The 14,905-nt window shown below is 41.0% G+C and overlaps 1 protein-coding gene across 3 annotated transcripts in view; it reads left to right on the top strand.

The window, feature by feature from the left end:
- Large1 (LARGE xylosyl- and glucuronyltransferase 1) overlaps positions 1-14,905 on the top strand; it is a 539,124-nt gene that overhangs the window by 131,242 nt on the left and 392,977 nt on the right. For all 3 annotated transcript variants that reach the window (XR_003947238.1, NM_010687.2, NM_001317391.1), the window contains one exon: positions 8,168-8,355. Coding sequence is in view for 2 of the 3 variants with exons in the window: in NM_010687.2 (NP_034817.1) it covers positions 8,250-8,355 (106 nt within the window). In the remaining variant the exon portion in view is untranslated. The remainder of the gene's footprint in view (positions 1-8,167; positions 8,356-14,905) is intronic.

The following is a 14,905-nucleotide window of genomic DNA, read 5'->3' as shown; positions in this document are numbered from 1 at the left end:
TGAAGGATCTTTTCTCGAACTAATGAATCATATTTGGAACCAAAGGTGGTGCTTATGCAACACAACAGGTATACTAAGCTTCATGGGGTTGTATATTAAAAGTACCTTATGGTGTCATCACTCCTCCCTTGCTAAGGACTTGCCAGGAGTCCTTGCATGGAGAATGCTATTGCTTTAAGATGAGTCCAGACTTAAAGAGGCCCCGTCCTTCAGCACAGGACTGGCCACTAATAGACTAGATAGATCTTTATCTTAGAGAATCTCTATTAAGCAAGAGAATGATCATGGAGGAGGAGTTCTATTAGATGTCTTTAGAAATGTATCCTCTGATCATCACATTTTTTTTCATCTTTTAAGTCACAGATAGTATCAGTCATATTTTGTATTTAAACTGTCTTCCCATAAGCTGGTGCCTTGAGACTTTCCCTCAGCTGGTGGTACTCCTTTGGAAGATTGTGGACTCTCTAGGAAATGAGGCCCGGCTGATAGAAGGGGATCAGGAGAACTCAACCTTAGAAGATGTCTGATCCATGCTTCTGGCTCCTCTGTGTGCTTACCAATCCACTGTTATGTGTGGAGCCTTTTTGGCATAACCACAATGTTCTTAATTCTTTCATGTCTGTAATGAGGACAGATCCTGCCCTCAGTCCTAGATATTTATAGTTTTCCTCACCATGGACCTTTCTCCTTTTCTTTGCTTTCTGAAATTATGCTGCTCTGTGGTGCTGCTGAGATGTTTTCTCCGGAACTTTTATTGTCCCTGACTTGTGTCTGTGCATCTGTCCATTTTTTCTTAAAGCTCCTAAACAATATGGTTTCGAATGTATTGAGCTCTTTATCTCCAGTACAGGCCCAGCACTGGACTAGAAAACACTGAGCCAGGCGTGTCATCCGACTGTGGATGTGGATGAGTGACAAAAGAAATAGTGGCTTTCTTTATACCCATCAGCCCATGGGGATCATTATTTCCAAAGGCCATGGAATCCAGTCAACTAGAGACTCTGCCAGTCAGACACCAGGAACTCCTTCAACTGTCAGGAATGCTAAAGTGTTTCTTTTCTTCTTTGTGGCAACCCTTGTTCAAAGCTTTTAGGTATTACTCCAGAAGAATGAAAATGTGAGGCCTGCCTGCTTAAACACCCTCTTCCAGAATGGGAAAAAAAAATCAAGAATAAAGACCAAAACATTCCTGGGCCTTTGAGTAGGGACTGATTAAACATAGACATGTAGAAAAACCCCTAAAACTCCACTTTCCTGGAGCTACAGTCTGATGCTGGGATAAGGTTCTGTGCTTGGAGAGACTGTTTACATTAGAGGTCTGTTTGGTGGTACATTGTTGAAAGAGATTAACATTAGAAATGGATGTTTTTATTTCTTTGAGCCTGTTTAACTTATGTCATCACAGAAATGTATTTCTGTACCAGAATTTAGTATTCATGCTGTCTGACTCAGATAACTGTACTTCTTGCCCCAACAAAACACAACCCAGGCTATACAAAGTGACAAATCTAGCCCAGGGGAGGGTACTTTAGAGGAAAGACAAGTGAGGAGTTAAGTTTTCTGTACATGTATTCATCTGAAGCATCCTTTGATCGTCCCTATGAGGGAAGGATCTTCCTGAAGTAGTAACACCTTGGACTAGGACTGTTCATTTCTGTCCAGTCTGCATTTTTTCCGAAAAATTTCCTTGTTGTAGGTCTGTCTGAACTGTGCCATATAAGGTGTTCCTAAGCAGCCTTGATCTCTACTCACTGGGTTCTCTTTCCTAATCTGACCATCAAAGTTGTCTTAAGATGCTGTCTGATGTCATTTTGAGGGAGGAATTAGAACCACATCCCAATCAAGAACAATGTGTGGATAAAAAGTAGTTAGCATGGGGAAGTCTAGCATGCAGGCCGGGCAGCATTTGGGAAGGGAGGGAAGAGGGAAACAACACATCTTCTATATGCCTGGTCATTGAGTCCCAGTGCCTTTCTGTATAAGTGGAGTCTTATAGGTGGGTCATAAAGTCAATGAATTAGGACCATGTGCATATGCCAACAGGTATATATATCACACTTGTCTAGTGGTTTCTTCTTTCCTGAGCTCTCACATAACTACTTCTGTTTTGACTTCTACTGCTGCTGTTTATCTAGCTTACATTGCTAGAGTCTTCTGGATCCTCTGCTTTAACTCCACGGCTATCTGTACTTACACTTTCCTCTTTCTATACTCTAGCATGAAGGCTTAGGACATCCCGGAACACTACTCTGCAGCACGCTGGCTGTGAGCCATGGCTACTGAACTCTGAAAATGTGCCCTTGATATAAGCAAAGAGCATAGATAAAGAAAAGGATGTAAAACAATGTGTGGAAATTATTCATATTTATTGTATATTAAAATGATAAGTTTTGAATATACCTGATGAGGTAAAAACTATTTACAATTATAATTTTCTCCCATTTTATTTTTATCCCCCACTGCCAGCCTCTTTTCAAGGAATGTAGGAAAGAGAGTGGGTTTTCCAAGAGAAGTTATCTCATCCCAGGAAGAGTCATTTCTTAGTATTAAATATTGAGATGTAGTTTTCTGTGCTCCCAGTTGGTCCACAGCCCATACATTCCAAGACACAAGTGCATGCCTTAGAGAATGGATAGCACAAATCCCATGTGTATTTTCCCTGTTACACATAGAGCTATGGCGGTTTCTAATTTGTAAAATGTGTAGTAGTAGAAGAACAACAATGGCCAGGAGTGGCAGAACAGTTACAGCCATCTATTACGATAAAAGTTTTGTGGATATGGCCTCTCTCCTTCGTCTGTCTTTGGATGTGAGATAATACAATGCCTGTATAATGAGATGGAGTAAAGTGAGTGACAGCATTGTGACTGAGCAGTAGCCTACCACTTAAGGATTGTTTGAACAAAGCCCTGTGTTACCATGGAAATCAGGATCCCTTCTTTGTATTCTTGTCTCCTTAATAAGAAAATTTAAAAACTGACTCGGTAGAAAGGTAGAGCACCATTTGATTAGAAACAACATGACAGGCAAGCTGTAAATTTCAGGAGTGTCTAGGATGAGGGTTATGGAGAACAGGAAGAGACAGGGTCATGTCTTTTGAGCTAGGCCTCCATGTTGAGCAGTACAGGTAAGCAAGCAGCTGCAAGATGAAAGACGGATTATTTCATAGAGGGTGAAAAAGCCTAACGTTAGGGAAAGCAGGCTTAGGAAAGAGATAAAAAAAAGGAAAAGGAAAAGAAATGAGGTTCTTTTGCATTACAGCTCAGAAAGCAGGCTGACTTAACAGAACTGTGTGGCCTTGGCTTTGTAATTTCACCAAGGCTAGGCATTCTGGGAAGGAAAACTACATCCTTTTTAAGGGGTGATTATCTCTTTAGCATGGCAGTCTTTCTGAGGGATGATCCCTTGGCCAGATGACTGATAGGCCCAAGTAGATTAACTTTTAATGAATATTTCTTTCATTTTTAAGTGTGTGTGTGTGTGTGTGTGTGTGTGTGTGTGTGTGTGTGTGTGTGCACATGCACAAGCTCATATCCATGTGAGTGCAGGAGTCCTGAATAAGGTGTTGCAGCTCCTGGAGCTGAACTCTTAGCTGGTTGAATGTGGATGCATGTAACTGAATTCAGGTCTTCTGTAAGAGCCATGCAAAACTGCTTTGCTATCTCTCCACGCCCTAACTAGACTAACAGCTTTAGGGATTAGACAGTAGTGTGAATTGTGCTAATCTTGGGGCCAATCTGAAAGTTATGACTCTACCCAAGGCCAGAGGTAGATTTTACTCCTTTGACCAAGAGGAATGGGTTTTCTTTAATGGGCCTCAACAGAGCCTTGTTATCCCTAGTGTCCTTTAATAATATGGTAACTGTACCAGATAAAGATTGGAGAGTCTAACATCAGTAGGATATGGGTTGACATAGGTGAATAGACACAATCTATTTCCATCATGAATATCCAGAGATTCAGTTCCAAAGCTGTTCACCAAAAGAGATTAATGCCCAGAATGGAATTACATTATTTTCATCTTGATGCAGGCAGAAGTTTAGAGACAAGAGATAAGGAACCAGAGACCTGCTCTGGCACTCCTGGCCTCTAGCGCAGACATTCCTGAGACTGTTGCTTTAAACCAGCCAGTCAGAGATCAGAGAGAACTAGCAAGTGGTGAGCTTGTAATTCATCAGTAAGTCTCAGAGGCTGAAAACATTCTAGGTGTAGATAAGATGATAGGGAGGCTAGAAGCTGCCAGGACTAGGCCCAAGTCAGGAGACTGAGGCAATAATCCTTGGAGACAACAATTACTCCAGGAGAATGAAAGTTACAAGTTTTTCTGTCTGAACTAAACTAGTCTCTGTCTCCTGGCGTCACTGCTAAGATTCTCTCTTGATTGATCTAATAACTGAGACATTTGGTAGTTGACTAACAGACAGGTAGCATATACTCAGGATTCCAGGATTATTCATATAAATCTTGGAGTAGGATGGAATGGCTTGGGAGTTCATCACATCACTGAGATATATCATGTTAGGGTTTTACTGCTGTGAACAGACACCACCATGACCAAGACAAGTCCTATAAAGGACAACATTTAATTGGGGCTGGCTTCCAGGGTCAGAGGTTCAATCCATTACCATCAAGACAGAAACATGGCGACATTCAGGCAGGCATAGTGGAGGCAGAGCTGAGACTTCTACATCTTCATCTGAAGGCTGCTAGCAGAATAGTGGCTCCCAGACAGTTAGGACAAGGGTATTAAAGCCCACACCCACAAGGCCATACCTACTCCAACAAGGTTACACTTGTCAACAGTGTCAAACCATCACAACTACTTTGTAGAATTTTCCATTTGATATCTTTAAACCACATTTTAATCCCTTGTGACAAGGAAGTGGAGTAAGTATAATAACTGAGTTTTTTCACAGGGCAGTCTCTTTTTAAACAATGAGTATAGTTGGTTTATAGAGAGTAGTAACATACAAATGATGAATTCAGAGGGGTTTCTACTTCTCTTCTCCAGGTGAAATAACATTTTTTCCACTTTAGTAATTTTCCCTCTACTAAGAAGTTGCCAGGAGGCAGCTGTACAGCCCACAACTCATATTGTTTATTCCCTCCTGATTCACAGCTATCAGAGCAAGAAGTCATTCATTTCTTTCTAGCTCTAGAATTTGTTTGTGTAAGTGGTTAAAATACAACCAATCAATTTTAATCTTAATCCCTCAGTGTCTCACATTATTTCCCCTTCAGTGTATTTTTTAGTTCATTGGTTCTCCCCCTGGATCCTTTTAGCTGCACTTGAATTGCCATGGACTCTCACATCAAACTGCTGAGGGCACAGGATATCTTAATGGCTTTGCCAGGGTAGCTATCAGGTGCAAGCCAGCACTTGAACCACACCTCTAGACTCCTGTGCCTTGTGAAAGCTTTTGCTAAATGCAGATCAGTCTTATGCTTTGCTTTTTGTATGGCAGAGACAAGATGGGTGGAATTCTCAGTTGAGAGTGAATATGTTTGAGCCACAGATGTGAAGAAAAATAGGTGAAGAGAAACTTGGTTGGAAGCCAAGGGAGACCATTGTTGTTGACCTGAGATATCACAGTGGTTCCGCATAGCCAGAGATCTAGATTAAAGAGCAGGATCAAGGCAAACTAATCTGGAGGGCTAGAGCCCTGAATGGCCTATACAACACAAGGACTACCTGGGTTTCAGTGTTTATTCTATGCATATTGTATGTGCATTTAGGCTGAGGACTATCTGCAGGAGGAGATACTATAGGCTGTAATGTACACATTATCCAGACTTAATGTTAATTGTGAGACACTTGTGTTCTTTCCTGCAGGCAGAGAACAAAAGAAAATTACCAAAATAAACTTTGCTCCTGACCTTCCATGATATGGAGAGTGTCTGAGGGGTGCATCATTGCTGAAAGGGTCTTCTTGAGGGACTCTGCAAATTTTCTTTCTTATATTACACAACTGGTTAGCAGACTTCAGTTTTAAAAAGGACACATTTAAATAATCCTAGACTAGACAGGCGGGTTTCTGAGTTTGAGGCTAGCCTGGTCTACAGAGTGAGTTCCAGGACAGCCAGGGCTATACAGAGAAACCCTGTCTAGAAAAAAAAAAAAAAAAAGAATCCTAGACTAAGTACAAGCTATGTGTCTGAGGGCACATTCCTTTATGTGTTCAGCAAGTGTCATACATTGCTGCCTGGGTCCACAGGTATTGTGCTGGCTAGGTTTATGTCAGCTTGACATAAGCTAAAGTCAGGAGGAGATGGATGTCTTGGAACTTTCTGTGAAAACCAGATTAGCCTCCAACTCAGAGATCTGCCTGCCTCTGTCTCCTGAGTGCTGCAACCAAAGGCCTGTGCCAGCACATCAAACCCTAAATTTTTCTTTAATTCCTTTACCCAAATTGGAAGCTTAGCTAAGTAGGGTGTTGCCCTAAGGTCACCACTTCCTTTATTTAACATCAGCCTTAAAAAAAAAAAAAAAAATTCCTGATGTTCCTTTTCTCCTCAAACTGTACATTTTGTGTTTTTCCTTGATTAGCTTGCTTATTTTCATAATGGATTTGCAAAATCATGACCAGTAATAACCACTCAACAGTCAATATAAGGCTGTCTGGAATTTATCTCTGCCAAAGCTACTAATCCAAAAACTTTTCAATTTAGCCTCAGGCAAACAAACAAACAAACAAACAACACACACACTTTTTATTTTTGGACAAGAGCATACAGCATCCACATTCTTTACCAAAATATTACAAGAATGGTTGCTAGGTCATGTACTACTATTCTTCTTCCTTGAAACCTCTTGAACTAGTTCAAGTCACTCTAAGCATCACTGTCTTTCTCTCTTCTGCCAGTATGACCATTAAATCCAGCTTAAAGCATTTAACTCTTTTCCTAATCCAAAGCCCCAAAGCCTGCATTCCCCCAAAGAGCACAGTCAGGTGTATCACAGCAATATCCCAGTCCTTGGTACCAACTTCTGTCATAGTCAGTGCCCTGTTTTTGTTAAGGTACACCATCACCACAGCAACTTTTGTTTTGGAAAGCATTTAATTCGGGATGACTTACTATTCAGAGGTTTAGTCCATTATTCTCATGATGAGAAGCATGGCAGCATCCAGGCAGACAGAGTGCTAGAGAGGTAGCTAAGATTTCTACAGCAGGAACAGCAGGCAGCAAGACTGTGAGTGTGTGTCTGTCTGTGTCTGTGTCTATGTTTAATATGTCAATATCATGGGCTCTCTACTTCATCCTCATCAACTTTGTTTTCTTTTAACCCATCACTGCCATTTCCCCCTGGTTTAAAGATCATTTATCCCAGTCCAAGTTGGTTAGCTCTTGTCAGTTCTCAAGATAATTTCTATCTTTTCTGTGTCCACCACAATAGGGGACTATGTAGACAGTTCCAACTGAGATAATCATAAATTCTTGGCTGACCATGGTACAGTTTCAACAGGTTATGTTGTGACCTAACCAAGCTGCCTGGCTTTAAGCGTGGTCTTCATTCTGCCCCGGGTGCCTTTCGTGGTCCTCTCTGTGAGGAGCACAGAAACCGCCTGCCAGTTGACTGTACATGGTTCATCAGTGGTCGTATAAGTTTCAATTGTCACATTTGGGCGAATCATATTGTTTAATTAGTCCTTGTATTCTTTGAAGTCAGCTTATGTCCTAGTTTGATAGCATACCAGGTTAGTACTTTTATAATAGATGCTAGCTAACTGCTCCTTTAAGTGTGTATGGGTGTCTCTGTCTTTCTCTTTCTCTTTCTCTTTCTCTTTCTCTTTCTCTTTCTCTTTCTCTTTCTCTTTCTCTTTCTCTTTCTCTTTCTCTTTCTCTTTCTCTTTCTCTTCCTCTTTCTCTTTCTCTCTCTCTCCCTCTCTCTCTTTTTCTCTCACTCAATCTCTCTCTCTCTTTTTCTCACTCAATCTCTCTCTCTCTCCCTGTGTGTGACAGAGTTAGATCCCTTGTATATCTCATCATTTATTTAAGTGTCTCAGTTTTGACATGTACAAAGTAAAGCATCATTTATCGTCCATGAGCCAGGGAATCTATTCTTAGGATCTATGGGATATTTCTTTTTTTTTTTTTTTCTTGTTTTCCTCCATCTGCTTGCTCATCACAATGGTATTTAGCTCTGTTTCTTTGTTTTCCCTTCCAGAAAGTATTATGAGGGATGCTGAGGAATTCTTGCTCTGCACAGAGACACCACATTGAAATTAGAGATTGGCACTTCTGAGAGGATGCTGGGAATCTGCAGAGGGAGAAGGAAATTCCTGGCTGCCTCTTTGACTCTACTCTGCATACCAGCCATCACCTGGATTTACTTGTTTGCTGGGAGCTTTGAAGGTAAGAACAAAAACCAAGTAAAAGGAAATGGGGGAGGGTAAGGGACCAGGTTGTTACAGAGGCCTAGAAAGAGCCTGGAAGCCCTAGTGTTCCTTGTGTGAAATACTGAATTACTGTTGCCCGTCATGATAAATGACTTTTAGCATCCCAGAGGTATTTAGCGCAAGTCAGCAAGGTGAGGATTGAAATAAAAAACTAGACTCTAAAATATAAGTTTCTTTAGTGGCAGGGAGCAGGTATACAAATGTTCAAAGCCTGTTTGGTCACATGACTTCTGTGTAAACACAGGGAGAAGGTTGAACCTTGGTGAGTGGCTTGACTTTCCTTAAGCTAGATATTTCATTTATTGATCCACATAGTCATTTGTTTGTTCACACATTGAATGGTTTCTTGCTGGTGACATCGTCAGTAAATCCGGTGCTGAGAATTCAAAGATAACAGATCTAGACATACACTGTCTCCTGAGGGAGACAGACAGGTTAATCACCACAGTCGTGAGATGGTAGTGTACTGGGGGAGAGGTTTGTAGGCGCAGTCAGGCTGTAGCTGTGCATGAAAGATGATCCTTCAAACTGGCAAGAGAGCTTGGGGATGGGGCATAGGAATTGCCTTCCCTGCACAATTAAAAGCAAATGATCATTGCTGCCACTATCCAAAAATGAACAGGAAATACAAGACTCATTATTTTTTTCAGTCAGCAATTTTGAATGTAGTATAGTGTCTTGATTGTTGGTGACTGTGTCTCAGTTTCAGGAATGGAGGCAATGGTAGTATAGATGTGTAGACTTCCTTTTTAAATTTGCTCCACACTTGAGTTGGGGGGTGGGGGACTTATATAACAATCTGACTCAACAAAGCTGGTACTGTGTTTTTGAACATTTCCTTTGTGCATAATTTTATTGACATCTCAAGGCTACCTTTTAATTAGGCACTTGGGTCCACATTTCGAGCTTGTGTTAGTGAGGTTGAATATAAAGATGACACTTGCTGAACAGGGATGATTGTTCTTTATTTAAAGATTTTGTTATTTTTAATTATGTGTGTGTATGTCTGCATATGAGTTTGTGCACATGAGTGCACCTGAGTGCAGATGCTCAGAGGCCAGAGATGTCAGATACCTGGGAGCTAGAGTTACAGACTATTGTGAGCTGCCTAATGTAGGTGCTGGGAACCAAACTTGATCCTGAACCTTAGAATGGAGATGATTCTAAATGCCAATCCTGTGGTAGGGGCACAGTGTCACACCCTTGTCACTCTCCCCTTCCTCTTAGTCATATCACTGGACTTTTCAGATTTCATTTAAACAGCTGAGTAGGTTAAACTACTCTGGCAGTGATGGACTCCTTTCTGTACCTGGAAGTTGGTGAGTTGATGGTAATTCTCACAAAGCTAGCAGAAAAGTTTTCTCATCTCAGTCAGCATGAGAGGGGCCTGTAACAGAAACAGAGGCACCCAACGCTAGTTCACTTCTTGACATAAAAACATGACTGGACGTGGCAGCTGTGCCTAAAGTTCCAGTACTCTGGATCCTGAGTAGAAATCAAAAGAACTTTTGAGTTCCAGCCTAGCATCACTTAACATAATGATACTTTTATAAAAACAAACCCTGCCACAAACCACAGCAGAGCAGAGCAGAATGCAACATGGCACAGCACAGCAAAGAAAAATAATAATAAAAGGGAAAACGGGCTTTTGGCAATACAGCAAAACTGCTAGTAATAATAGCATAATAATCTGGGAAGGGATAGAAAGGAGAGTTAGGGTACATGTGATCAATATATATTAAAAGGCAATGATGACATTGACAATATAAACAACTGGTATTGTTACCATTTCTGTGTGGCATACATTGTACAGAATCTTTTTCTTTTTAAACAACGAATTACTTATAGTTCAGTGAATGTTACTGTTCTAAAAGTGGAAAGCATGCAGTGTAAAAGCTTTATTTACCTGGCCAACACATCCTCTCAGCCAGTCTGGATGGAGAACAGCTTAGCTTCAAGAACTTAAGGTTTTATTTTGATACTGTACTGTAGACCGGGGCTTTGGGGAAGTATTGGAGTTTATCGAGGAATTGTACTAGATACCACATGGTCTTTATACAGTAAGGTTGTAGAATTTTGTTTCAATTTTTAAAAATTATTCTTTGACCATTTTATGCTTGTGTATAATTTTATGCTTCATCTCTCTACGCTCCTGTATTGTCCAGGCATCTCCAGTAGCCCCCATCTCTTCTCACCAAGTCTTCATCCCACTTACATCTGTTGTTGTGCTTTTACTTCATAATGTCCTGGGCTGTCATAAGCATGGATGGGTGCAAAGCTGTCCACCAGAGCATGGTAACTCACCAAAGGCTGCTTTGGTGACAATAATGATCTCATCTCCTCTATAGAGTAGTTTTCCTCTGTCATTAGCTGCACTCTGTGGTGGCCCCATGAGCCCCTCCCTCAACTATGAATGAGTTTACTTATTCAGTCTTATGTAGACTCTGCGTAGGCAGTTGTAGCTGTTATCAATTCATGAGTTTCATGGCTATGGCATGCCCATAAGACTGTTGTTCATGGTCCTTTTCTCTATTCTTCAGCTGTTAGGTTCTTTCTAATCCCTCTTGTGTGACATTCCTTGATAATTGTGAGGGATAGTATGGATGCCCTGTTTAATGCTGAACACTCAATAATCACTTGTCCTCAATACCCTTCCCATCCATGAGTCTGGGCCTTAATTGCCATTCACTTATGCTACTGAACCCCTTTCTTTTCAAGTTGGTACCATAACATGCAAGGTCTAACACTGGGGAATACAACTATAGAATTTTGGTTTATGCTCAGTGGCATAAATCAGTCTGAACTGATTTGGGGGAAAATAATTTATTAATGAAATGGTTTAGTGATTACCAATTTGACAAGATCAAGAATCATCTAGGGGGCAAACCTCTAGATGTGTCTGTGAGGGAGTTCCTAGGAAGACTCACTCACCCTTAATGTGGGTGGTCCAGTCCAGGAGCTGGGATCTTGGGATGAATAAACAAGGAGAAAGCAAGCTTAGCACCAGCATTCATATCTTTCTACTTGTTCTTATTCAAAGTGACCAGCCTCCTTTGACTCCTGCTGCCATGTCTCTCTGCCATGGTAGCACTAGGTAAAGTGATCCATGCTAAGCCCTTCCTTCCTTAGGTTGTTTTTTGTCACATGTTTGGCCACAGCAATAAGAAAAGTAAATAATATAAGTGGTTATACTGAGTTAACGACCATCTAGGCTATGGGCAGGGTTAGGTCAGGTTGCTCGGATATCGTTTGTTGGCTAGATCTTTCTACATTTCTTTGGATCTCTGCATTGGCTTCTTTACAGAGATCTCTTCCTACATGGATGACATTTGGGACTTGCATCCTGTCCTTCTCTTCCTCTTAATTCCAGAGCATTGCCTCTCGCTGGATTACCTTTGGGTACTTAATTTGAAACCACAGCATAAAAAATACACTCACTGTATTCAGAGGCTAGAGAAGATTTTGACACTTGACGGAGTTGTTGAGATGGCTCAGAGGTTAAGAGCACTGGCTGCTCTTCCAGAGGTTCTGAGTTCAATTCCCAGCAATGACATATATCATGACCATCTATAAAAGCATCTTATGCCCTCTTCAGAATTTGGGTATATATTTCATCAGAGCATTCATACATTAAACAAACAAATAACTAAAAATAAAAAAAAAATAATTTGGCACTTTAACTGTGTAGTATATTTTTTCTGGTCACATACTGGTAAGGAATACATCCCCTAATGGCAAAGAGAAGATCTAAGTTGTGGACAGCTTGTGGCTGTCTGTATTTATAATTTGGTATCAGCTTAAAGACCCATTAGAAGTATCAAAATACCTGGTCAAACTATAGCTAATGAAGTGCCTAGAGTCCTTGCCATAATGATTTTCAAGACTGTTAAGGAAATTTAGAGAAATGGGAGAATAAAGGTAATATTTAGTTTGGGTGTTGTGCTGTACTTGTCTGTATATTATTTAAGAGTAAACTTGAATCTCTGACTCACAACTGCATTCATTGGGTGCTAAGTGGCATGAGCACACACAGCAGCAAAAATATCTAAGCCGAGTGGTGAAGACTAAGGGTCTGCACTTTCTAAGCACTGGTAGCCTGTAGCATTTATTTCTAGGCTTTGCACTATAAGAATAGCCTATAGACAAGTCAGCATGCAAGACATAGGTGAAAGTCATTGTCCCCTCTACTTGGTTATATAAGAAGCAGTGAAAGGAGTTTGGGATGTTACCCTGGAGACACAGAGGCTCAGGGTGACAGGATCAGATTCAGCAGTCAGAGCTGTCACTGGGACACAAAATAAGGACAGCTCCATAGCTCCCAACTTTTGCCAGGGACATGGCCAGAAGTCAGATGTCAACTCCCTCATAACAAAGATTGCTTTGTGCATGATTGTAATGATTGTAATCCTCAGGAAGGATGTGAGATGTCTCCAGGTAAGATGTAAAAGCAGAAGTTCATTGTGGTAAGATAATGGTGATCATCTAGGAGGATCTTCAGCTGACACTGAGATCTCTAGACTCCAGAGGGATCTGAGTGGCCACTAAGGATCAAGTCATCTCTCCATGATACACGCTGTCTATTGCCTTTTAAGGAGGTTCTGTACATACATATGTTCTTTCTCAGTTGTCAATCATCACAATGCCCCTTACACCCCACTGACTGATACCCTTAAGGCTTTGGCTTTTTCGTGGCTAGTGCCATAAATAACAGAGTGTTGCTGCATGGATTTGTGGAAAAAATGGTTCATATTTTCAGTGGGCTTGTTTATTTTTTCAACTGTGGATAATTTCAATGCAATGGGTCTCGTGAGAGTGGAGCTCAGAATCTCCTCTGAGCTGCAGATACTCTTGATGCTAAGGTTTAGTGGTCTTATTAGTTAATTGATTACCTGAAGGCGCACAATGGGACTAAAGTACTGAACAGAATCAGGCATCCCAGACTGTGAAGTAAGCCCAGGCAAGCATAGCTGACTTCTTGGATCATGGTCCCTTGTTCCCTGAGCTTTAGTCTCCTTTACATGAAATAATATTGTCAAATGAAACACACTGGTTGGCATACTAACATAAACATGAGTTCTACTGGAAGTCTGACATAACTGATTTGGAAGCAACTAAAGTCTTTCTAATTAGGAAGAGCTATAAATGGAAAAGTAGGCACTTTTTCCATTGTATGCTTGTATGGATGGAACTAGGATCCGTACATATACTTTATGTCATTAAGAAGTGACTCATTAGAGAGAGAATGCCAGTTTTAACCATCAGGTCACCAGGTGAGGAGCTCTTCATTGCAGGAGTCCTTTGAAGCATGAGAAGTAGGCTATGAAGGAAAATGCTAACGGGGGAGGGGGGGTAGGGGGTTTTGTTTGTTTTGTTTTTGTTATTTAACCCTTAGGTTCTTAATCTCTTATTTCACACTGCTAATTTTCATTTCTTCCTCTACCTTGGGAGCTAGCATCTCCAACTCTTGTCTGTCTTGACTTGCTCTTTGGCATAGTCACTGTCCCTCCCATAGTCACTGTTCCTTCATAGCCTGGCTTATGCTGTTAGTTGTCTGTACACTCTGCTCTTTCTTCAAGACACTTTCATCCTCTCTTTGCCTTCTCAGTCCACCTGACTAATATCTTTGGATCTCAGCCTCAGGGCTCACGACTTTCCATTAGGCTGCATGTTCCCCTTCCTTGCTCTGCTTCCCATTCTTACTCAGAGCTTCTTGTTTCCCTTCTTGTCCTCAAGTGACTCTATTGTTGACATCTAGCAGCTATTACAGTATCAGGAGAGGAGTTGGTCTTCAGGCTTACTGTCAGTGTTCACATGTTTGCTAAGCAGAGGGGTGAGTATACCCACACTCCTCTAGCTCTGAGTCCTGGCAGATCTCACCTCTGTTTTCTTGTCAAACTTCTGACCATTACAATGATCCTGATATTTCTTCCTTTCCCCTGAAATTTACCATTTTTGTGTTCATTGGTGTTCTGCTGCTTCATTGAGCTCCTTGTTTCTTAGGCTTCATTGTGTTTTTTCTGTTCTGTGTGTAGCTCTTTGCCCATAGACATCTTCTCAAACTGTGCCTTCAGTGTCCATGTTTGTTGTCGTTTCTGCCCAATGGCTGCCCTATGTGGAGACACTGTGATCAGCATAGAACAAGTAGCATTTGCTCCTCTGAGATCTCTGCCATTATGTGTCTCTCAGTTCCTTGTAGGAAAGGCCTGTTGATCTCATCATCTTATTACCAGTGCCCAGTCCAATGTTAACTCTTTATGAGTCCTTAATAATTATTTTTTTAGAAGGATTCTTCTTTTCACACATTTACTACAGTATTTCATTTTCCTTTTTTTTTTTTTTTTTTTTTTTTTTTTTTTTTTTTTTTTTTGAGGCAAGGTCTCATGTATCTGAGGCTAACCATGAACTTGCTGTGGATTCAAGAATGCCATTGAACTCCTGACCTTCCTCCCTGGAGTTAGGATGGATTTTGTGTAGAATTCTCAAGCCTGGGGAAAGGGATAGGAGCT

Source organism: Mus musculus, chromosome 8 (assembly GCF_000001635.26).
Source record: "Mus musculus strain C57BL/6J chromosome 8, GRCm38.p6 C57BL/6J".
In the NCBI taxonomy this organism is placed as follows: Eukaryota; Metazoa; Chordata; class Mammalia; order Rodentia; family Muridae; genus Mus; species Mus musculus.
This window is presented reverse-complemented; position numbering and strand designations above follow the sequence as displayed.